We start from the raw sequence: 23,623 nt of genomic DNA, 5'->3' as shown, positions 1-23,623 counted from the left end.
TCTAACACTTTTGAAATTGAGACCAGAGAAGTAAAATGTGATTTAATATGTGCAAGACAAATTTTTAGATATATAGATCCTATATCATGATCATTTAAAGGAAAGGAAAGGAGAGAGAGAAGGAAGGTAAACATTGATGGAGAGAAAAAGTAAGGGGTTAGGAGGAAGGGAGAGAGAATGGAGTTTGGGCAATAAAAAGAAGGAAAAGAAATTAACGAGATATCAGTTCCCATAGAAGATATAAAGAAGAAAATAGGCTAAGAAAGAAAAGGAGTCTGTTTTACTTCCCATCCAGATTCCTTTTCCCAGAATAATTCTGTCTGTCTTCCTCTCTCCTACACCTCACCTTCCTTTCTGCCTCAGTCTCTAACCTTCCCACTGGAGCTAGCCAGAAGAAACCAACCTTGCTGCAGAAACCCCTATCCTTTTCTCCCAGAAAACATTTCTTTTCTTCCCAGCTCTTCTCCTTGACCCTTCCTCTTCAGAACCCACCTTCCAACGTAGAAGAATTCTCTTCCATCTTCTAAGCCTTCAACTGACTGGCACACAACCGTCCTCCAGTGCTAGATCCCCAATGTCTAGAACAAAAGGCTCTCTATATATTAAGGAAATGATTTTTTTACCTATCACTATGGTACCAAATATGTTCCCCAGCTTGCCTTTTTTTTTTTAACTTCGATTTAGTAGTTTTTGCCATGTACAAATTTGGGGGGTTGTAATCAAATCACTCAATCTCTTTTATGCCTTCCAGGTTTGATGTCATACTCAATGGCTCCTCCACTCTTAGAATATATTTTTTTAATATCCCCAGGTTTGCTCTAATACATTTTGGTTTTACTTTTTAACATTTTAAATATTGCTTAATCTGTAACATTCTGGTTATAAGGTATGAGGTAGAAACCCAGATATTTTTTTTCTTTTTTTCTAAGTAATTTGCCTATCTTCTCAGAAATTTGAAATGTCTTTATCGTATACTAAATTCCTATAAATTTGATTCTTTCTGAGTTTTCCAATTCTATTCATTATTGTGGTTTGTGGTATGTTTTATCTGATAAAGTTAATCTTCACTCTCCTTTTTTGGAACTGTGCTGATTATTCTTGCTTGTTTTTATTTCTATTTGAACTTGAAAATTGCCTTGCCTTGTTATTTTCAAAAAAATCCATAATGTAGTTCTATTGGAATCTTGGCAACTTTATAAATTAACTTGGGGAGAATTGACACCTTTCTGAGATTAAATCTTCCTAGCCAAGATCACATTATGTCTCTTCATTCATTCAGGTCTTCTTTTGTGTCCCTTTAGGAGAATTTTTAAGTTTTCATCACTAGTGTATTTGTGCTTCCTAACCATATTGATGTTTAGCAGAACCTTTTACTGACTGCCTTTTGTGTTATGAGGTTTCTTGTATAAAAGCATGTCACTAACCCTCGCTATCCTTTTCAAATAATTCCTTACTCTATAACTACCCTAGCTAAGGGTTTTTGTATGTTTGCCCCTTGCTAGTCTCAGAGGAAATTTCCAGTGCCTTCCTAGCATATAAATAAAACAAAACAAAACTTTCTTTCTTTGACTGTTTTATGACCTGACCAAAATGCCTTTCCATGGTCTGGAGGAGAAAGAGAAAAGTCAGACCAGAGAATCATCATGTCTTTTCCATCACTCAATTATTTCTAAATCATTTGCCCTTCCCTATCATGCCTCTACATATTTGACCTTCATCCAGTGATTTTTCTTTTCAGGTTTCAGAGAGTTGTTTATTTCCACCATAAACAAGGTGCTTTCTCTGTGGGAGAGACAATGCCCAATAAGATATTATCCCTGTTTATAATTTAGAGAATAGAGTAAGGTTAAACTATGCTTTTCAATTTCTTAGTGCCTTCCAGTGCTGTTTGTTTATTTGAAAGTTTTCTGTGTCCTTTTTCTCCTATTAGACATGTTTTAAATTTTTTCCAAAAAAAACGTTTTTCAAGCAAAATTTAAATGTTATCATTTTGCAAAAAAAAAAAATCTTCATTATCGTAAAATATTCCTATTATGGTCTTAAAAGTTGACAATGTGCTAATTCTGTCTTTGCATAGTTTCTGGAACTGGGTGTGCTAAATCTCTTTTAAAACTTCCTCTAGCATAATTTATAAGGTTAAAAAAATTAAGCACACACTTAATTGTTACCATTCTGTTTTTCAGCCTGGCTGGGTGGTTTTGGACCAACCAGATGCTGCTTGCCATTTGCAGCAGCAACAAGAACCTTCCCCTCTACCTCCAGGATGGGAAGAGAGGCAGGATATTCTTGGAAGGACCTACTATGTAAACCATGAATCTAGAAGAACACAGTGGAAAAGACCAACCCTTCAGTATGTGATGACTTTCATGTTTGTAATCTGAATACTTTTGGACCACTAGTTTTCATTTTGAAGTCATGACTCAAATGGATTCATAATAGTGTGGGGATCCAAAAACTGCAAGAATGCTAGGATTTTTATGGCCCAGGGCTTTAAAAATGCTATCATGGATGCTTCTTTTTTAAAATGATTTGATAGTATTAAAAAGTATTTGGGTCACAAATACCACCCTTCTAATTGCTTCTTTATTTTAATAAGTTGCCAGTTATTTCTGTTTTTAATTGTAGCCACAAAAGAAACGTTTTTCTCTTGAGACTAGTTTAGAAAATCTTGGAGATTCTTTTGTAGTTTGTTACTAAAATATAATGAGATGTTCATTTCTACAGTACGGTATTTTTAAAGTGTAAATTATTTATAAAGTTGAAAGGACTCAATAATAAGGTCTTTTGTTAAACACCCATTTGCCAATCTGGTCAATGTATACATACTTTCCAATGTACCCAAATCAAGGACAGAATGGCCTTTGAGGTATTCTGATTTATGTTTCCTCAGTGACATTTTTCTTTTATTATCATCAGACTGTATGTTTGTAAATAACATTTATAAATTCTTCCATTATTCATGTTTATTATCAAATATCCTTCCACTTATCCTTCCTTATAACCTTATGAAGTCTTTCTTTAGTTTTCTTCTTTTTGACACAGACATAAAATTTTTCTTATTTGTCCCTTAATGTTCTAATTTTTGGCTTTGGTATTTTGTTTCTGATATAGTCCAAGCACTTTCATAGATATTTTCCCTTCTCACATCCTTCCAAAGCAAATTAATGATCCAAGTTCTTCGTGTCACAGACGCATTGATCTCTGTAGAATGGCGAACAGATTGCAAGACTGAAAGCACGATAAATTTCTGCAACATCCTCCTGTTGTATACCTCAGTATTATGGCAAGCCTGACTTGAGCAGAATCACATTTTTTTTCACTGTGGTTGATGTTGTTTTCAGCCAGCAAAAATCAACTATTTAGGAGGAAAAAAGTGTGAGGCATTCCCTTAGGACCACTATGTTTTCTCCAGCAACAGTGCAGTAAGAACTGGTCTTCTGACTATCCTGGGCTTATCTGTCATTAAATAAATGAACAATAATTTTGTGACTAAATATCTATATAAAATTCTAGATCTTATGGTCTGGCTATATTAAACACAACTAGCTAGAACAGTATAACTCAGAAATGACTGGGGAGTGGGTGTTCAGTCTGATGAACCGTACCTTTCCTAGATTCAGACACGCCTTTACTACTGTCCTTTTTCAGAAGCGGTCCATTACTGTATATGATCAAAAGCAGATAGATACCATTTAATCTGTACTCTATCAAGTTTTTAATTATAGTGTCCTTACACTGTCTTTCCTTCTGCCCTCTGCGTTCCTACATGGGAAATCTACTCTTGGCTAAAGATCAGTTCTGGAAAATGTTACTGTCTGATTCATGAAGATGTATATGTAACTCTTAAAGCTTCTGTTTTAGGAACTTTCTGGAGCTACTTTAGATTTTACTCTTGTAAGAACATGGTGAAGTCATAATATAATGAAATTATTTATGAAACTCTCAGGTATTCATTCATTCAACAAATACTTTTTGAGTGCCCATACATGGGAGACATTATCCTAGGCACAGGGATGAATGAAAATATTAGGTATTACACATTTTCACAAAAACTTTAACTCCATAAGGTACTCTTGCAGGTACCGTGGTGCCTAGGACTTAATCTATGCCTTTTGAAGCAACCTTTGGCCCAGAACAATAAATTCTGATCTAATACAGGTTTTTTTTTTTAATGAAAACAGAATTTTTGACTATCACCTTATTAACTCTCTTCAGACGTGGGTGATGGCTTTTACATTTCTAATACAGGGACAACCTAACAGATGCTGAGAATGGTAACATTCAACTGCAAGCCCAGCGTGCATTCACCACCAGGCGGCAGATATCTGAGGAAACAGAAAGTGTTTACAGCCGAGAGTCTTCCGAGGTAGAAATCATTTTCTCATTCTTGTTGATAGACATATGTTACAGCAGTAGATTAAGGTATGTGTGGCTTAAGCTTATTCTGTTCATTTTAGAACTGGGAAGTTATAAGAGAAGATGAAGCCACCATGTACAGCCATCAGGCCTTCCCCTCATCTCCACCATCAAATAACTTGGATGTCCAGACTAATCTTGCAGAAGAATTGAATGCCAGACTCACTGTTTATGGAAATTCAGCCACTGGCCAGCCAGTATCCAGCTCAGTAAGATGGTCTTAGATTTTGTTGGAGCTTCAGGATTTTGTATTATATATTATTCCATTCAGTGTCTAAAGACTGAATGTTATCTTTTTTCCTCCAGTTTTACTGAGATACAGTTGATATAACACATTGTATTAGTTTAAGATGTACACCATAATGATTTTATAAATATGTTGCAGAATTATAACCACAATAATTTTAGTTACTATCCAACACTTGACAAGTTTTTTTTTTTTTCTTGTGATGAGAAAAAAATTGTCTTAAGTTACACATAATAATGTGTTAGGGACTTTGGTACTTTACAGCACGGCCGTTTTCAAATATCCCCACTAATAGTATGAGGCAGAGTTATGGAAAATCCAAATGGTCATTGGAGTCTAAATGTCCATTACATAAATCAGTGCCCTCCAGCCAAAGGCTGCCAGGAACACACCTGTAATTGAACAAGTTGGGTTTATTACTCATTTCAGCAAGGGGAAAACACACCACGAGTGTCTCAGTAGCAGTATGTTAGGAAAGACTTAAAGGATTTGGGCTAATGTTAGTCAATTTTGAGGAGGGTTTAAGGAAGCAGGACTTTGCTCTGCATTGGATGCTGTCAGGAAACAGAGATTATTCTGTGATTGGGTATCTCAAATCTTATCTGTCACGAGACTAAAGCTATATTTAGCAAAAAAGCAGCAGTCACTTATATCTGCCAGGATAGAGAGATAATTGGTATTTTGTGGCTTGGACAGTGTTCACATGTTGCTGTGTTTAGGCATGATTACAGAGTAGTGTTGATTTTGCCTTGATGATGCCGATGAGTGCCAGGGTGGGTCCTGGGTGTTTAGGGTTACTTTTCTCCTTCTCAGTTATACCACACATGTCACCAACACACATGTGAATAAGAGCTGATGTACTTTGACTAAACAAGAAGATAGATGACCTTCTCACTCCAGCAACTGCTTGAAAAATTGCTGTCTGTGGGGTCCAGAAGCAAATACTCCAACATACACTGCCCTGATGAGGTCCTTGTGGCTAGCTCTCTAACCTTATCAAGGGAGACCTTTCAGTGGAAGACAAAGAGGCATCTGAGGATGCTGTGGTCATTTCCAGTTGGAATTCCTTGCTTTTCATTCATTTAGTAAATATGGAGGGCTGACCGCATGCAGGTTATATGCGTTAAAGTATCTTCAGCCTACAGCCCACCTGTCTGTTTTAAGTATTGCCTGTGGCTGCTTTCACACTAGATCGTCATAGTTGAGTAGTTGTAGCAGAGACCGCTTGGCCCATAAAAAATATTTCCTCTCTGGACCTTAACAGAAAAAGTTTGCTGACTTCTGTTCTAGCACCTCCCTTAAGACGCTTCAATGTAGACAGTTCTGTGTAAATGCCTGTGTGAATATTCAGGAGCAGGTCTGCCTGCCTGCTCCCTTCCCCTCCTTTCTTCCATCCGTCTATTCTATCTTCCATTCATTTCATTTTATTTTTTGGTCAGAGGAGTGGGAAAGGTCAAAGACTTCAAGGATAAGCTATATTGATTTGCTGGTGATAAATCCCATAAGGTCCTAGTCCCTTTCTTCCTGTTATTATTATTTTTTTAATTATAAAACAGGGAGATCAGCTCGGTGCTTTATGACCACCTAGAGGGGTGGGATAGGGAGGGTAGGAGGGAGACTCAAGAGGGAGGAGATATGGGGATATGTGTATATGTATAGCTGATTCACTTTGTTATACAGCAGAAACGAACACACCATTGTAGAGCAGTTATACTCCGATAAAGATGGTAAAAAAAAAAAAGTAAAAGGTGGCATCCATACAATGAAATACCTTGCAGCCATTGAAAAGAATGAAGCATCTTTGAATGTATATGTTGTATGGAACAATCCCTAAGAGATATCGTTCAGTGGAAAACACCAAGGTACCAAACAGTGTTTTTGGTACGTTACCATTTATAAAATTATTTACATGACAGAGAATAAATATGTGTATCATATATTTCTTGAAAACTAAACTAAACTTGGTAACATTGCTCGGCTCTGAAGAGAGGAACAGGGTAAACAGGGCATATATCTTTTGTACCTTTTGAATTTCATACCATGTGCATATTAATTCAACAAAAATTAATTTATTATTTTTAAAGTATTATATGGTCATGGTTAAAAATTGAAACAGTACCGAAGTCTATAAAGCAAAAATTGAATCTTCCATTTTACCTCTAACCTGTGCTCCCTCAATTGCCATTAATGGTTTGGCATATATAGTTTTAAACATTTTCTACATATTCATAAACATGCATGCACAGACATATTTGTATATCATTTTTTTAACCTGAGATCATCTTGTGTGCACTTTCTGGTAACTTACTTTTTTTACATACTGTATCATAGACATTGGACCATTTCAGTAAATATAGGTGTGCTCTTTTTAAAACCAACAACAACAAAATAATCAAACATCATTCCCTTGTGCAAGTAACCCTTAAGCTATTTCTCCAGTCTCCTTTGATGGACTTTAGATGGTTTACAGTTCTTTGTTACTGTAAACAATCCTACAGAGGCTCCTCTGACTTAATATATACATATATTATAAATTTTAATGTCATTAAGTAACAGAACTAAAATATTTCAGATGGCAACAACAGCGTGCATATAAAAGCACAGGGAAAGAAAAATTATGCGAGTTCCAGGAAACAAGTAATCTGGAATGTCCAGAGGCTGGGTTGTGAGATTGGAGGGCTGCAGCCAGCAGGAAGAGCCGGGTCCGGAAGCTCACTAACCATTGTGCTCTGTGCTGTAGATTTTATCCTAGTGAATTTAAGTCATCGAAGGGCCCGGAGTGAGAGAATGATGTGAGGAAATCTGCGCTGCAGAACGCTCTCTGGCTGCAGCACGGGGTATGGAGAGTAGATTTAAGCAAATAAGACTTGCAGCAAGCACATCTGTTAGGATGTTGCCATAGTAATAGCCAAGGTGATAAAGGATGAAAACCTGAAGTTTAAAAAAAAGTGTAAGGGAAATGTATTTGAGAGCTAGTAAAGAAATAGAATGCATAGGATCTGGTAACTGACCCGGCTGTAAGGGACAGGAGGGGGAGAAATTGGGGGCTGACCGATGTCTGCCTAGGGCAGCTGCTGGCCTCCCTTGCTGCCCACTGAGATGAGGAATACCTGCGAAGGAACAGGTTTGAGTGGGTGTGGACAGGGAAAAGCTGAATCCAGTTTTGGACACAATAAAGGATTCTCTGTTAGACCTTCAAGAGAAAGTGTCCAGGAGACAGTCTAGGACTCGAGGGACAAGTGTGAGCTGGAAGTTGGAAGGCATCGGCGGGGGTGGCGTGGTGTTGAGTGAGGCTGAGAGTGGGTGGGGTGGGTGTTCTTTCTTCTGCCCCATCATACCCACCCTGCTACCTTATCTGCCATTCAAAGACAAAGCAGAGACCTAAGGTTATTATCGTTCTTTTTTTTTTCTTTTATAAGAATCATTCCAGCAGAAGAGGCAGCTTACAAGCCTATACTTTTGAGGAACAGCCTACACTTCCTGTGGTGAGTTTTAGCCTCTCCCCTCAGTCCTCAATAAAAATATAAGACGCAGCAACTTTTTTTTTTGGAATGCTGAACATGAACGTTTGATCCAGCACAGCATCTGGGCTCTGGGGGATGAGGTTGAGGGAGGGGAAATGGGATAGGTAGGCCCTTTAAAGACAAAACCTGGAGACCTGTCTCTCCCATCATGAGAAAGCCAAGTCCCCATGTGCTGGTGGGTAGCGTCTGGGCTTGGCAGGTGAAGCGCTGTGTGGGCTGGAGGTGTTGCGTACAGATCGAGACTGTGGTCTCCAGTGGCCTCTGCTCTGTGCCTGGCCCGTGGCATCTTGCGACTGTTTCCGCCCCGTGCATGAAGCTGCATCAGGGGCCGGTCCCTCAGGCAGGTGTGCCCTGGTGTCGGCAGGCTTGGCGGCCAGGATGAACCTCATCAGCCCGCTGAGGAGCCGTCCGCTGCCTCCTCAGTAGCATCTCCCGCCATGACCTGGACTGGAGCTTAGACCTAACAACGTCATGGCCTCCATCCTCTTTCTGACTCAAGCATCATTGCTTTGAGTTTGTCTCTTCCTCAGATGGTCCCCGCTTGTTTTTCAAAGCAAATGTAAACACCCAGGTTCCTGGCCCTTTCAGCCTCCCCTCCCTCTTAGCCACCCACAGACACCCCACCCCCCACCCCCGCCCCAGCCACCTTCCCTTCTGTCTGGGCTCTTTCTTCCAAATAGCCTGTTTGCATGTCCTAATTCTCTCCCCATTCTGGGTCTGTGAGTGTTCCAGTTCCCCACTTGGACTGGCCGCCTCACTGTTTTCCCACCAACCATTTGTGATTTTGAATGGCAGTCTGTATATTAATTTTGAAAAGTGGGGATTGTTTTTGCTTTCACGGGAGTTCCAGCAAAGGAATGCACAGGCCCAGAAGTCCTCGACCTAGGAGTGGCTCTTCTATCTAAAAAGGTGGCCCTGCATCAAGAGAGAGACATGGACCCTGTGCTGAGGAAGGAAGGGGTACCCACCTGTGCAGCTGGTCCAGTCACCACTGACCATCAGCAAGAGGGTGGATGCCACGGCAAGACTGCCCTCCCCAGCCTTCCTCTCACTTACTGCCCCGTGTCTGTCCACCTCCACTCGCCTGGAGCCACTTAAGGAGATCCCTGGTATTTCTCCCGCCTCACTTCATCATTTCCTCTATGCATTGAAACTGGTGAATTTCTGATTGACTGACAGGCACTCATCCGAGAAACTATTTTAAGTACACCAGATGAGCCATAGAATCTAGAGATGATTTCCATTTTATGTACTGGAAAAGCGATTTCCGTGCCTTTTTCTTCTCAGTACATTGATTAGAGGTCTCTTTTGTTTGGCTGCATGTTTACAGCTTTCTTAAGGTATAAGTTACATGCCCTAAAATCCACCCATTTTTAAGTACACAAATAAATGAGTTTAGTAAATTTATGCAGTTGTGCAAATATCACCACAGTCAAGTTTGAGATGCTCCCATCGCCACAAAAAGTTTTCTTAATCCTAATACCTACTCTCAGCCCCAGGTGAACACTCATCTGCTTTTGTTGCTAGTTTTGCCTTTTCTAGAAATTTCATATAAGTGGCACTATACAGCATGCCGTCTTACGTATCTGGCCTCTTTCACTTCATGTGATGTTTCTGAGGTTTATCCATGTTGTTACATGTCTCAGTAGCTCATGGTATGGCATCGTGTAGATGTGTCTACTACATCCCATGTATCTACTCACCAGCTGTAGGACCTTTGTAAAGTTGGGCGAATTTGAATTCCATTATTTTGTAGGCTCACAGCTCATCGTAACTGTCAGCAATGTACATCTAACCCCCGTACATCTAAGGAACAGTATATCTAGTGAACAGACTAGTGTGATAGTTTGTATAGGTAGGACACATGAGGGAACCAGGCGAAACCTTGAAGAGTCTCATCTCTAAGACAAAACGGGTACTTCCCTGGCGGTCCAGTGGTTAAGACTCCGCATTTCCAATGCAGGGGGCGCAGATTTGATCCCTGGTTAGGGAGCTAAGACTCCCACCTGCCGCACGGCCAAAAAAATTAAAGCTCATGAAAAAAAAAAAAAAGACAAAAGGAAGGCCAGACCTGGACTATTTTAAGTAAACCTGGAAAACTAGACCTCTTTTGTTCATTAGTAATACACTACAATAATCAGCATGTCCCCAGCCCTCACAGAAAGAAAGCAGGGGTAACTTTTGACTTGGCACTTATGGGTGGTCATATCTGTAGTTTGACTACCTGGGTTCAAATCTCAGCTGCATACTAGCAATGTTATCTGGTAGGAAATTGCTTCCATTTTCTAAGCTTCAGTTTCATCCTTAAGTAAAATGGGCCAGTAATCTTAATTATCTCATTAAGGTTTGTGTGGAGGTTAAATGGCATGATCTGTGTTAAAGCACTTAGTGTGTGGTTGTTATTACTCTCGTGATTTTTAGTGTTATCGTTCTCATCATTATTATCTGTCCTCCTGGAGTTTTTTTTTTAAGTGAAATGCTGTACACTTTAAAATATGATTTAAAACATGATTCATTTTAAGGAGAGCTAGCAGGGGGACTTCCCTGGCGGTCCAGTGGTTAAGGCTATGTCTTCCAATGCAAGGGGTGCAGGCTCGATCTCTGGTCGGGGAGCTAAGATCCCACATGCCTCACAGCCAACATACCAAAACATGAAACAGAAGCAATATTGTAACAAATTCAATAAAGACTCTAAAAATGGTCCACATCAAAAAAAAAAATCTTAAAAAAAATAAAAATAAAGAGAGCTAGCAGTGAAAAAGGGATGTGGTCCTTTTAAAAAGGATTCTTTCTTATTAATATTTAATTCTTCTGTTATTCTTCACTTAGCTCTTGCCTACTTCATCTGGATTACCACCAGGTTGGGAAGAAAAACAAGATGAAAGAGGAAGATCATATTACGTGGATCATAATTGTAGAACTACTACCTGGATAAAGCCCACTGTACAGGTACCCTGCAATCTATCCATTAATGTGTTTTCTTACATAATTTGAAAGCTATGGAAGCTATTACGTCACTTTGTAGTACATGCTGGATGCTTCTAATTATTTTCTGATATTGGTGCTAAGTGTCTGCCATTTCCGGCCGATCTCTAATATACATGAATCACTGCTTGTTATTATGTAAAACAAGTCCAATTGGGAATAGGAGGACAAAGTAAATGATCTGGTCCACTGGGTAATTGTGTAATTTGAATGGTTAAGATCATTATTTTGCTAAAAGATAATCTTGATGATTAGTATCTATCAAAGAACTTTGTCATGATGACACTTTGTCCTTGGCAACAGTGAGCGCCTTTTGTGATATTTCCTTGCAAGCATTTAGGAAAATATTTTCTCTTATCACCATGTCTCTTATTGAGAAATTTTTTAAAACTGAAAAGTACAGAGAATAAGATCGTAAATACCGATTTTCTTAACACCCTGAATTTACAGCCATTAACAAATCACCATATATGTTTCTAGACATTTTCTTTTTTAAAATAAAGTCTTACAGATAAAACTAAATTCCTTTTAGCCAAGCACTTGACCCCACTACCCAGAGGGAACTACCATCGTGAGCTTGTTGGGGATTCTTCCTGCCTATTTTATGTACTTAATAGAGAGCTAACCAATGCAAAATGTTATTTATGTCCATGTGTCAAGTTTTACAAAGATGTATTATATAATTCTAAATATTATTTTGCTCACCATTGTTTTAAAACCCTATCATGTTGTTTTATATATAAATCCAGTGTATTTCTTTTAACTACTGCCTTATATTTCATCACATGAATATATTACCTTTCAGGTATGCATTTCTGTAGTATATGTTTGTCATTCATTTTGTCTTCCCGGCATTTGAACACACTTTGTGTGTATGGGAAATTCCCACTCTATATGAGTCTTCTGGGTGAGCAAAGACAACCTTCTCCACTTGGCACTGCAGCTTCCCTTGCAACTAGGGCTAACAGACTGACGGTTAACCAGCATTCTTACTGCTCAAGAATCAGCTGAGAAATTGTAAATTATTTTAAAAACAAACTTTGACAAAACACTGTATTGGAAAAATGAGCCTCCAATCTTTAGGCCTATTTATAATTGTGTGTGCTGTTTGCAGGTTAAGTTACCTTTTTAACCACAGCTATTTGTGTGTTTTCTATAAACACTGCAACACGATTAAATTAACGTTCTAGGCCACAGTGGAGACCAGTCAGCTACCATCAAGCCAGGGTTCTTCTGCAGGCCCTCACCCACAGGCCCCCACGAGTGACGCAGCACAGCAGGTGACCCAGCCATCTGAAGTGGAGCAAGGATTCCTTCCCAAAGGCTGGGAAGTCAGGCATGCACCAAACGGGAGGCCTTTCTTCATTGACCACAACACCAAAACCACCACCTGGGTAACTTCAGTGCTCTCCAGTTTAAATTTATAACAACAATAATAGTCTCTCATGTGTAGTTCTTGATAATCTTTAATTATACATTAATATACCCTACATTTCCTAGTCCTCATTTAGAGATAGGTTGAATTCTTAATAGGATTATTTCTATTCAATATGTTTATGCCTATTTTTAATATTTGGCGGGATTGTCATGGAGATACATTTACTTCCTGTTTGCAGTTTTGGGGGTTTTTGTTTGTTTGTCTTTGTGTGTGTGTGTGTTTTTGGTCACACTGTGCAGCTTGTGGGATCTTAGTTCCCCAGCCAGGGATCGAACCCACGCCCCCTGCAGTGGAAGTGTGGAGTCCTAACCACTGGACTGCCAGGGAATTACCATGTTGGCAGTTTTTAGCTCACTAGCCATGAATACTGAGGAAGATATTTAGTCATAATCCTTTCCCTTTATATGAGGCTTATAGTTCCAAAGTACTTTTGAATCCATATCTCATAGTACCCAAAAAAACTTATGAGACTAGGTAGAATAGGTATTTTTATGTTAAGATGAGGCTTAAAGTTGTTGAGCAGTTGGTTCACCAGTAATTGAAAAATTACTGAAAATCAGCTGCAGGTGAAGAGATTTTGATTAATAAATTTGTTTAAAACACCAATATACCTAAATAAAACCAAAATTATACAATAAATGATTTAAGAAAATAATATTAAAATTATACATCAATAAATTAAATTTTGTTTTCTTTCAACAATTTGAATTGCCTTTAATAACCTTTTTGCGCTTACCTTCCTATCTTTCATAAATATTAATAAATTAACACCTTAGCAGCTAGGTGCCTAAAAGCATGTTCAGGGCCTCAGAAATAACATGTGCTCCAGTTTTATGTCCCACTCTTACACCAGTTTTTATTTAGAGAAGAGCCCTAAGTAGTGACACAGTCCATAAAGAGTGGGCAAAATACTCCGAATGGTTTCTGTGAAAGAGGTAGTGAGTTAATACTGATCCTCCTCTGAGATCTGAGAACTGAATATTGTAGCCTGTGAATGATAGATTTTAGATGAGAACCTATTATTTCATAGAGTAAGCAAAAGAAATAAAAGTGATAGCCATTGATATTAGAAAACATAGTAACAGATTGACTTTCATGATTTTAAAGTTTGTGTGTGTGTATTGTTTTCTTTATTTCCTCTACCAAAAAAGGAAGATCCAAGACTGAAAATTCCAGCTCATGTGAGAGGAAAGACATCACTTGATTCCTCCAATGACCTGGGGCCTTTACCTGTAAGTTTCTAGAACTGCTACCCATCTAACTTGGCTATCTCAAACATTTGTATTTTGGAATTCAGTAGTTCTTTAACAACTATAATTAATATTATTGTTGAAGTGTTGATGTCTTCTACTAAGAATGGAATATGCAACTTAAATCAACCATATAACCAAATCTATTTCTCTGCCCATACATCGAAAACCGTTTCCTAACATAACTGAAATATATTCTTCATTATAGCCAGGATGGGAAGAAAGAACTCACACCGATGGAAGAATCTTCTACATAAATCACAGTATGTGCAATGTGATTATTTTCATTACATTATCTTTTGCAGTATTGAATTTTGTACATGAGGATGGAGACCATCTTTTTTTCTCTCTTTCTTCAGATATAAAAAGAACGCAATGGGAAGATCCTCGGTTGCAGAATGTAGCCATAACTGGACCAGTAAGTCTCTTTGTATCAGGATCCTCTGATGGGGTTGTCCACTTACCTGTCTTTTCAAGGGTGTTTGATCAAGGACATAGCACTAAAGGTGTTGAGAGGAAAGCACATTTGCAGATCTCCCCTCTCCCCACCGCCCATACACCAGGTCTCAGTTATTTGAAAAGAGCATATAAAGTCATTATCCTTACTCTGCGTGGCAGCCTTGTGAAACCAGTGAGCCAGATAGTCAAATACTGAGGCAGTGGTCTGCCGTGCTCAGGCTAGTACTTGTCTGAAGAAGAAGAAGGCTGGCAATCCTCAGCAGATCAAAGGAGCCAAGAGCGTATCTGGTGAGGAAGCAGAGAGCACCGTATCAACTCAGGGTCATGACTTGAACTTTTTGGTTGAAATCGTTGTAAATACCGGTATATAAGACGTACTCACATTTAAGTACAATTATTACCATGTATGATGTTTACACTGCTCTTGAGTCAGATTAACGATAGGAAAATCATTTTCCTCTTTTATATAGCTTCTTTTTCCAACTTCAGTTTTTCAGATTTTAACTGTTTCCTAATTCACAAAAATAAGTAAAATTGAAGATACAGTTCTTGTAGATTACTCTTCTGATTCCATGTTTAGTCTTTTAAAGTAATGGATAAAAAAGGCAACTCCTCAGAGTTTAAGCAAAAAGTATATTTTTCAAATTACTCCTTTAATGAAGAAATCACTTTGAAAGCCTCTTTAGAAATGGAAATGTTCATTTCTAATATTTCTCTACTTGGAAGACATTTCCTGTTTCTGGCCTGTTGCATTTCAAGAGTATTGCATGATGAAAATTACAGCCATAGGAATTGCTGAATACAATTTTATCTTAAACAGAGAAATTAAAAATTTTTAAATTATATATATGGTTTTTCTTTGAATTAAACTTTTCAAATATTCTCTTTTAATGCCTTTAACTTATGTTCATCAAATACCCAGAGGGGAGTTTGTAAAATTGTTCCAGAATGAAACAACTTAAACCTTCTTTATTTTTCCAACATTTTCAACTCAAGGCAGTGCCCTACTCCAGGGATTACAAAAGAAAGTATGAGTTCTTCCGAAGAAAGCTGAAGAAGCAGGTTAGTGATACTTATAACGAGTTCTCAGGAATGATTGTCATATAGACTGAAAGCATGAGAAATGCATTTAAAAAAGTAACAGAGAATGTATTCTATATATTAACAACTTTGAATAGTTTCTTTTAGGGAAAGGATGTGTATTTTTTGAGTACCTGTAATATATGATTAGAGACCACAGTTATTTTATGTCTTTATTTTTCAGTATACCTTGTAATATAGAAAAATAGTATTAGAAGTGTGCTTTTAAAGAGCTCTAACCTGGTTCCCTCATGGGTTTGTGGGGTTTGGGTTTTGTAGAAACTAAGCAAGGATAGCTCAGGAGATTATCCCCAGGCCTGGACTTAATTGTGTAGGAGGACTCTTTGGATTCCTTTTCTGCTTTGACTATTGTTTTCCAGTGTTAGTCATTCGTTATTTACAGCTTCAAATATAATATATCTCTGCATAATTTGACAGTACAGCTGTGGTTGGAGCAGTCCTCTTATTGCTTGTCTCCTTCTGCTTATCAGAAATGTTCACTACTCTCTTTTCCATCACCACAAATTCATTATGTTTGGAACTAAACTCATCTGCCCATCTATTTCATTTCTGTTGGTGATGACTATTTTTTTTTTTTTAGTAATTTTTAAAAATTGAAAGATTCTTTAAATTCCATAGTGCTTTAGTTTTCAAAGGTTTCACACACACGATTTCATGTAACTCTATAATAACCCTTCCCCCCGCAAGTCTGTATTGCCCCTCCCCCCTTCCCTCTCCCCCTGGTAGCCACTAATTTGTTTTCTATATCTGTGAAGGTGATGACCATTTTTTAATGCCTTTCTAATTTGCTCGTGCTTTTCCCCTTGCCCTGCAGTTTAGGAGTACTGCCACTAGGTGGCTATATTGGGTTACACTTACTTGCCTTCCAAGCCAGAAGCCTGCTTTTCCAGATTCAAGATGGTGGGTCTGCTTCCACAGATTTTCTCATCCTAAATTTAACAAAAAAATGAAATATGATAGTTTTATAGTGCAGATATTTTATGCCTGAATAAAGCCCTAAAATGTCATCAATGTTTTAAACTCATTTTCAATAATAATTTTATGTTAAAATCACTCGAAATTTGTTTTCTACCTCTTAAAATTATTTGGGATTTTAAGTCTATTTTGAGTTACTTGTCTGGTAAATATTTTCATTCTTAATGACAGTGTATTGGTGGAATAGAAGCACTAGCTTCTCCATTTGCCAGTCTGAACACTTATAAGCATGTTACAGTATCTAATGGTTGATGAGGCAGCAGGTCACAGAACACAAAAACCATAATGAAAGCAGTAATATTTATTGAGCTTTCACTACATAACAGGCATTTTTCTTAACAAGTTACGTGTCTTATCTACGTGTAATCTCTACAATAACTCTATAAGGAAGGGACTATTATTATCACATTTTAAATCTGAGGAAACTGAGGTTCAGAGAAATTAGGCAATGTGATCAAGTTCCATGGTTATTAGTGGCAAAGCCAGAAACAAACCAAGTGGTCTAGCGCCAGAGTCCATTCTCTTAAGCCACCTGACATATCAGATTGGTGATTAAGAGAAGAAATTACCCAGAATGCAACAAAGATACATAAAAAGATTAAAATTATGAAAGAAAGCTTAAGAAGCATGAAGCTGTTCCAGAAAGAGAGACTGGAGAGCCTGAGAAAAGAGGCTGAGAATCTGAATCCTCAGTTTAACAAAATTTCCCAAGCAGGATTTAAAAATTAAAATCCCTATCTGGACACATCACAGCAAAAGAGCAAGATGGAGATGAAAATATCTAGATCAGTGCTCCAGAGCTTTGAGCTGTCTTTAACCTTTTCTTCTGCCTAATCCTTCACATCTCATTAGTTAGGAATAAGGGTGGCTGATCATTACGGAGATCACTGCATGCCTGGTATCGCGTCAGCGCAAGAAATGCGCTATCCTGATAAGTCCTGAAACAGCGCCCTGAGGGTCAGTATTATCGTCCCTGTTTTATAGGTGAGGAAATTAAGCCTTTGAAAAGATGTGTGAGGTGAAGCCGGGACTTGAACACAGTGTCCCCTGACTCTAGAACCCATGCATGGTCCACCACGCAGCTCAGAGGTGGAAATTTCTCCTTCAGCCCTCTCTTCGTTGCCACTGCTCACTCACATGGTCCACTCGTCTTCTCTCACACGGTCTGTTTCAGGGGTCTTTCACTGACCAGCACGTTTCTTGTCTCTCCTTAAAAACACCCTTTACACTCGACGCCATCAGCCTCTGAGAACCCACCAGTCCGATCCTGTGGCTTCCTGCTCAGCAGCTCTTCCTGGTCAGCCTTCGCGCTGTCTACACTGTGGCCTCACACTGCTTCTAAACCGTCTTGCATTCTAATCCCTCCTCTCCCTCCCCTCCTCCTTCTGTACCGTCCAGCTGTCAGATGGCTTAGACCCCTCCTGCATGCTGTTGCTCAGTCCCTGTCTCCCTTCCCCTCTTTTTTTTTTTTTTTTTCAGTACGCGGGCCTCTCACCGCCGGGCCTCTCCTGTTGCGGAGCACAGGCTCAGCGGCCATGGCTCACGGGCCCAGCGACTCCACAGCATGTGGGATCTTCCCGGACCGGGGCACGAACCCGTGTCCCCTGCATCAGCAGGCGGACTCCCAACCACTGCGCCACCAGGGAAGCCCTCTCCCTTCCCCTCTTGAAGCCTCCTTGATTGTCTCACTTGCAATTAATAGCTCAGTCTCTTTGCCCACAAGAACTTTGCGTCTATTTCTATTTTTAACAATTTTCCTACTTTTTAAATCTCAGAATTAGTAACATTTACATTTGTTTCTCACACACACACCAAATTATAAACTCCTTGAAAACGTGACCACATCTTATGCCATGTTTTTATTCCCTTTTCCTCCCATCTCTGCCCCCGCTGTGATACCTACCTAGCATGGACCTAGCCCAGAGCGGGCCTTCAGTAAATGCTTGCTGAGTTACCTGCACTGTTTGCCTAGTGCCTAAAATTCTAAAATTCCTTTTCTCCAATCTTACCACTTTTTAAAATTGCATAAGCAGCAGAGGAAACTGATTATGTTATGCTTATATTGCTTATATAAACTGCTTGTATTATTATGTTTCTATAGGACTTTCCACTTTTCTTAAATATGAGAGTGAAATTGATTTTTTTCCCCCTTAGAGCTAACCCTCTTTTTGAAGTGACAGAATATTTATAGTATGTTTCCTTTTCATGGTTTCCACTTGAATGTTGCACACAAAGCACTCAAGAATAAAATATTCAGATATATTTCTATGTAATTTACAAGGTCTGCCTAAAAGCATAGTTACGTACATTTGTCATATAAGCAAAGTATGGACAAAAGATGAGTGAGGCAACAGAGCTCATTCACTAAGAACAGAGAGTCAGGAGCTAAGACTTTCTTAACTTGTATCTTTAGTTTCTTCACCCATAAAATGAAGACAATAATAGTAGCTTCTTCATAGTGTTGTTATGAGGAGTAAGTGAGTTAACCCACTAAAATGCTGGGAACAGTACGGGCACAGTCTGTAAATGTTAGCACCTGTTAATGAGTGAAGCAGGCAGGCTCCAAGGAGGAAAAGTGGAGGGCAGGGAAGAACCCTGAGCCAACAGGCACACAAGTAGCAGGCAGTGGCTAGACTGACTGCAGGTCACAGAATGGTCTTCTTCATTGGATCTTAAGACGGAAAGAACTGTTCATGAAGTGCCTTCACGTGAGCCTTATTACCACCATCAGTAGCTGCTTCTTCAGATGTGAAAATCAGAAGTCTATGTAATTAAGTGACTAGAGAAAATGCATGAGTGCTTTCATACTGTGGAGGAAGTACAGACAATATACCTAGTCCTGTTTTCCCTGAAAAAGGATCTTGGGCACAGGGTAGAATACAATGAATTTTATAACGTTCATGAGAGAAATGTGTCGTCTTGTTGAATTGATTTAAACCATTAGTCTCTCTTCTCTGGGTTTTCAGAATGACATTCCAAACAAATTTGAAATGAAACTTCGCCGTGCAACTGTCCTTGAGGACTCTTACAGGAGAATTATGGGGGTCAAGAGAGCAGACTTCCTCAAGGCTAGACTGTGGATTGAGTTTGATGGCGAAAAGGGACTAGATTATGGAGGAGTCGCCAGAGAATGGTTCTTTCTGATTTCGAAGGAAATGTTTAACCCTTATTATGGGTTGTTTGAGTATTCTGCTACGTAAGTACCTTTACAATGACTGTATACAGAAAGAAAATAACTGTTTTGAAAGTAACAGAGCGATGTGATGCAAGGAAAATGTACATCATAGTGTGTCAGAAAATGGAGACTGTAAGTAATGTTGTTTCAGAAATAACTTTTTAAAATTGTGGAGAAATATACATAACATAAAATTTACCATTTTTATCATTTTAAGTACATAGTTCAGTGGCATTAAGTACAATACATTCATTGTTGTGTAACCATCACCACCATCCATCTGCAGTACTTTTTCATCATCCCAAACTGAAACTCCATACCCTTTAAACACTATCTCCCCCATTCCCTGGCATTAACCGTTCTACTTTCTGTCTCTCTGAATTTGACTATTCTCAGTACCTCATATAAGTAGAAGCATACAGTATTTGTCTTTTTGTAACTGACTTCATTAGCATAATGTCTTCAAGGTTGTATCCATGTAGCAGCATGTGGTAGAATTTCCTTCTTTTTGAAGGCTATATAATACCCCGTTATGTGTATCTACCGCATTTTGTTTATCCATTTATCTTTCAATAACATTTTGGATTGTTTCCACCTTTTGATCCAAATGACTATTTTTAAAACCATTAAATCCAATGGTGTAATATGGTTCTAACAGAGGTAAACAACTCTGAAAAGAGGGAGATGATTTACAGTTATTTAGTCATATTAAAATTTTTGTATGAAATATAGAAAGGAACATTCAAATGTGGTTATCTTTACAGGGATAATTATACCCTACAGATAAATCCCAACTCTGGATTGTGTAATGAAGATCACCTCTCTTACTTCAAGTTTATTGGCCGGGTAGCTGGGATGGCAGTTTATCACGGCAAACTGTTGGATGGTTAGTATTAAGCCTAAAACTTCTCTTTTAATGTAATTATCTGATTTCTTTCACTTGGTAATCATTTTGAATATATTTGATTTTTTGCAAGGCTTTTTCATCCGCCCATTTTACAAGATGATGCTGCACAAGCCAATAACACTTCATGATATGGAATCGGTGGTATGTCTTTTTCACTTATAAAGTATGATAGAACAGGCAAATGAATATCTTACAGGCTTACCTTTTAATAATGAAAAAACTCAATAGATGTGCCAAAATACAAATGAACATTTTTCCCCAACATTTTATTATGAAAATTTTCTAACGCATAATGAAATTGAAAGTATTTTACAATGGCTATGTGCGTATCCACCACCCAGATTACACAATTGGCTTTTTATCTATACTCACTTGTCCACACCCCCATCCATCAATCCATCCTGGTTTTTTGATGCATTTCAAAGAAAGTTGCATATATCAGTAAACGTCTCTCTAAATACTTCAACATGTTATACATCAGTTTTATGCATCTCTTGCATCAGTATTTGAATTGTGATGAACGGCATATGTTTTCAAAATGGCAGTCCAAAAGCAAGGCCTTGAGATTAGGCTACTACAAAGAAACAGAAACCCGATAAAAAGGTGGGCTTGTAGGAGAGCACCGGAATCACAACTAACTGCTGAACAAGCATCGACAGGAAGACACTGGAACTCACCAAAAGAGATACCCCACATCCAAAGACAAAGGAGAAACCACAATGAGACGGTAGGAGGGGTGCAATCACAATAAAATCAAATCCCATAACTGCTGGGTGGGTGACTCACAAACTGGAGAACACTTATACCACAGAAGTCCACCCACTGCAGTGAAGTTTCTGAGCCCCACGTCAGGCTTCCCACCCTGGGGGTCCGGCAAAGAGAAGAGGAATTCCTGGAGGATCACACTTTGAAGGCTAGTGGGATTTGATTGCAGGACTTTGACAGGACTGGGGTAAACAAAGACTTCACTCTTGGAGGGCACACACAAAGTAGTTTGTGCATTGAGACCCAGGGGAAGGAGCAGTGACCCCATAGGAGACTGAACCAGACCTACCTGCTAGTGTTGGAGGGTCTCCTGCAGAGGCAGGGGGTGGCTGTGTCTCACCATGAGGACAAGGACACTGGCAGCAGAAGTTCTGGGAAGTACTCCTTGGCGTGAGCCCTCCCAGAGTCCACCATTAGCCCCACCAAAGAGCCCAGTAGTCTCCAGTGCTGGGTTGCCTCAGGCCAAACAACCAACAGGGAGGGAACCCAGCCCCACCCATCAGCAGACAAGAAGATTAAAGTTCTGCTGAGCTCTGCCCACCAGAGCAACAGTCAGCTCTACCCACCACCAGTCCCTCCCATCAGGAAACTTGGACAAGCCTCTTAGATAGCCTCATCCACCAGAGGGCAGACAGCAGAAGGAAGAAGAACTACAATCCTGCAGCCTGTGGACAAAAACCACATTCACAGAAAGATAGACAAGATGAAAGGCAGACGGCTATGTACCAGATAGAGGAACAAGATAAAACCCCAGATAAACAACTAAATGAAGTGGAGATAGGAAACATTCCAGAAAAAGAATTCAGAATAATGATAGCGAAGATGATCCAGGACCTCGGAAAAAGAATGGAGGCAAAGAATGAGAAGGTGCAAGAAATGTTTAACAAACACCTAGAAAAATTAAAGAACAAACAAAACAGAGATGAACGTACAATAACTGAAATGAAAAAAGCACTAGAAGGAATCAATAGCACAATAACTGAGGGAGAAGAACAGATAAGTGACCTGGAAGACAGAATGTTGGAATTCAGTGCTGCAGAACAGAATAAAGAAAAAAGAATGAAAAGAAATGAAGACAGCCTAAGAGACATCTGAGACAACATTAAACACAACAACATTCTCATTACAGGGGTCCCAGAAGGAGAAGAGAGAGAGAAAGGACCTGAGAAAATATTTGAAGAGATTATAGTCGAAAACTTCCCTAACATGGGAAAGGAAATAGCCACCCAAGTCCAGGAAGCACAGAGAGTCCCAGGCAGGATAAACCCAAGGAGAAACACGCTGAGACACATAGTAATCAAATTGGCAAAAATTAAAGACACAGAGAAAGTATTGAAAGCAACAAGGGAAAAATGACAAATAACATACGAGGGAACTCCCATAAGGTTAACAGCTGATTTCTCAGCAGAAACTCTACAAGCCAGAAGGGAGTGGCATGATACACTTAAAGTGATGAAAGGAAAGAACCTACAACCAAGATTACTCTCCCTAGCAAGGATCTCAGTCAGATTCGAGGGAGAAATCAAAAGCTTTACAGACAAGCAAAAGCTAAGAGAATTCAACACCACCAAACCAGTTCTACAACAAATGCTAAAGAAACCTCTCTTAGTGGGAAACACAAGACAAAAAAGGACCTACAGAAACAAACCCGTAACAATTAAGAAAATGGTAATAGGAACATACATATCGATAATTACCTTAAACGGGAATGGATTAAATGCTCCAGCCAAAAGACATAGGCTCGCTGAATGGATACAAAAACAAGACCCATATATATGCTTCTACAAGAGACCCACTTCAGACCTAGGGACACATTCAGACTGAAAGTGAGGGGATGGAAAAAAGTATTCCATGCAAATGGAAATCAAAAGAAAGCTGGAGGAGCAATACTCATATCAGATAAAGTAGACTTTAAAACAAAGAATGTTACAAGAGACAAGGAAGGACACTACATAATGATCAAGGGATCAATCCAAGAAGAAGATATAACAATTATAAATATATATGCACCCAAGACAGGAGCACCTCAATACATAAGGCAACTGCTAACAGCTATAAAAGAGGAAATTGACAGTAACACAATAATAGTAGGGGACTTTAACACCTCATTTACACCAATGGACAGATCATCCAAACAGAAAATTAATAAGGAAACACAAGCTTTAAATGACACAATAGACGAGATAGATTTAATTGATATTTATAGGACATACCATCCAAAAACAGCAGATTACACTTTCTTCTCAAGTGTGCATGGAACATTCTCCAGGATAGATCACACCTTGGATCACAAGTCAAGCCTCACTAAATTCAAAAAAATTGAAATCATATCAAGCATCTTTTCTGACCACAACGTTATCAGATTACAAATCAATTACAGG

At 38.9% G+C, this 23,623-nt stretch overlaps 1 protein-coding gene across 3 annotated transcripts in view; it reads left to right on the top strand.

The window, feature by feature from the left end:
- Nucleotides 1–23,623, top strand: part of NEDD4 (NEDD4 E3 ubiquitin protein ligase) — a 149,500-nt gene that overhangs the window by 105,738 nt on the left and 20,139 nt on the right. For all 3 annotated transcript variants that reach the window (XM_027123089.1, XM_027123088.1, XM_027123090.1), the window contains 13 exons: nucleotides 2,184–2,350; nucleotides 4,249–4,366; nucleotides 4,458–4,625; nucleotides 8,083–8,148; nucleotides 11,017–11,136; nucleotides 12,363–12,566; nucleotides 13,762–13,842; nucleotides 14,069–14,123; nucleotides 14,220–14,278; nucleotides 15,316–15,381; nucleotides 19,362–19,591; nucleotides 20,335–20,456; nucleotides 20,548–20,618. In XM_027123089.1, coding sequence (XP_026978890.1) covers nucleotides 2,184–2,350; nucleotides 4,249–4,366; nucleotides 4,458–4,625; nucleotides 8,083–8,148; nucleotides 11,017–11,136; nucleotides 12,363–12,566; nucleotides 13,762–13,842; nucleotides 14,069–14,123; nucleotides 14,220–14,278; nucleotides 15,316–15,381; nucleotides 19,362–19,591; nucleotides 20,335–20,456; nucleotides 20,548–20,618 — 1,527 coding nt within the window. The remainder of the gene's footprint in view (nucleotides 1–2,183; nucleotides 2,351–4,248; nucleotides 4,367–4,457; nucleotides 4,626–8,082; nucleotides 8,149–11,016; nucleotides 11,137–12,362; nucleotides 12,567–13,761; nucleotides 13,843–14,068; nucleotides 14,124–14,219; nucleotides 14,279–15,315; nucleotides 15,382–19,361; nucleotides 19,592–20,334; nucleotides 20,457–20,547; nucleotides 20,619–23,623) is intronic.

Source organism: Aethalodelphis obliquidens, unplaced genomic scaffold (genome assembly GCF_003676395.1).
Source record: "Aethalodelphis obliquidens isolate GAN/ISIS:26980383/991018 unplaced genomic scaffold, ASM367639v1 scaffold26, whole genome shotgun sequence".
Classification (NCBI taxonomy): Eukaryota; Metazoa; Chordata; class Mammalia; order Artiodactyla; family Delphinidae; genus Aethalodelphis; species Aethalodelphis obliquidens.
The sequence above is the reverse complement of the archived record's forward strand: the minus strand, read 5'-3'. Positions and strand labels throughout refer to the sequence as shown.